The sequence below is a fragment of the Stegastes partitus genome, unplaced genomic scaffold (genome assembly GCF_000690725.1).
Source record: "Stegastes partitus isolate 25-593 unplaced genomic scaffold, Stegastes_partitus-1.0.2 Scaffold340, whole genome shotgun sequence".
Lineage (NCBI taxonomy): Eukaryota > Metazoa > Chordata > Actinopteri > Pomacentridae > Stegastes > Stegastes partitus.
The window spans coordinates 57234-58476 of NW_007578071.1; the positions used below are offsets into that span (position 1 = coordinate 57234).

At 58.8% G+C, this 1243-nt stretch overlaps 1 protein-coding gene across 3 annotated transcripts in view; it reads right to left on the bottom strand.

Moving 5' to 3' along the window:
* smad10a (SMAD family member 10a) overlaps positions 1–1000 on the bottom strand; it is a 21507-nt gene extending 20507 nt beyond the window's left edge. For all 3 annotated transcript variants that reach the window (XM_008284035.1, XM_008284034.1, XM_008284032.1), the window contains exon 1: positions 756–1000. In XM_008284035.1, the coding sequence (XP_008282257.1) occupies positions 756–759 (4 nt within the window). In that variant the 5' untranslated portion in view covers positions 760–1000. The remainder of the gene's footprint in view (positions 1–755) is intronic.
* Between the last annotated feature and the right edge of the window lie 243 nt (positions 1001–1243).

A 1243-nucleotide genomic window follows, 5' to 3' on the forward strand; every position in this document is an offset into this window, starting at 1 on the left:
CACTGGTCCTGATACAGGAACACACTGGTGCTGGTACAGAAACACACTGGTCCTGATACAGGAACACACTGGTACTGGCACAGAAACACACTGGTACTGGTACAGACACACTGGTATTGGCACAGGAACACACTGGTCCTGGTACAGGAACACATTGGTACTGGTACAGGAACACTGGTCCTGGTACAGAAACACACTGGTCCTGGTACAGGAAGACTGGTACTGGTACACGAACACTGGTCCTGGTACAGAAACACCTGGTATTGGTACAGGAACACTGGTCCTGGTACAGGCCCCAGCCTCCCAGCAGCCTGATACCAGCCGGAGGGCAGCCCTCTGCGCGGTGGTCAGCCCAGCCAGGCCACGGAGCGTCACCTGTGTGCAGGTATGAAGCCTGAGCAGCCACCGGGCCAGCCGTCTGCCTCCATGACATCCCGTCCTGGTGAACGTGCGTCACGGAGCGCGCTGCCTCAACACGTCCAGGAGCAGCTGGTACCACAGAAACACACGGAACACAGCATTCACCTCCAGCTCAGGTTCAGCCACTAAACGCACATGAAACATCTGAAGCAGCTGAACCCAGAACGACCACCGGTCGGTCCGGACGGCAGCTGGAGCAGCGGCACCGAGGAGCAGCAGTTGCTGCGGACAGACCCGGTCAGAGAGCGACACTTTGGGAAGCTAACCTGGCTCTGGCTCCCCGCCCCCCCTCCGGTCGGCTCACACGGTGGAACAATGAGACCGGTTCTACTCACACATCTGCCGAACTGAGCGGACCCTCGGGCACAAAGATCGCTGACGGTCCGACAAGTGGCTCCTGCTGCCCTCAGATGCCTCTCGATGCTGGTGCTGACCGGGCTGCTGTTTACAGCCCTTTGTATTGGACCTGTGGCTCCGCTCACAGAGGATGGTTCTGTGGGTCCTGGGCGGAACCAGCTAATGCATACTTCTCACACCGTGCGCTGCGCTAGCTCCGTGTTTCTCGCTTGTTTTATCCATTTATCAGCCCCGCTGTCTCCTCGTGCATCTCGCGCACACCACAATAACAATAGGGGGGAGACGTCGTGCGCGTCAGTGTCTCGACAGGCTGCAGCCAATAGGCGCTCAGGTCTCACAGGCCGCGCCGCTCTCGGCCAATCAGGCAGCGGCTCTCACAGCAGGACCGCGAGCCAGGGTCTGTCTGGTTCGTCTAGATTGACAGGTCCGCGAGACTGTTTTTTTTAAGTGGCGCCGCTGAGATTAG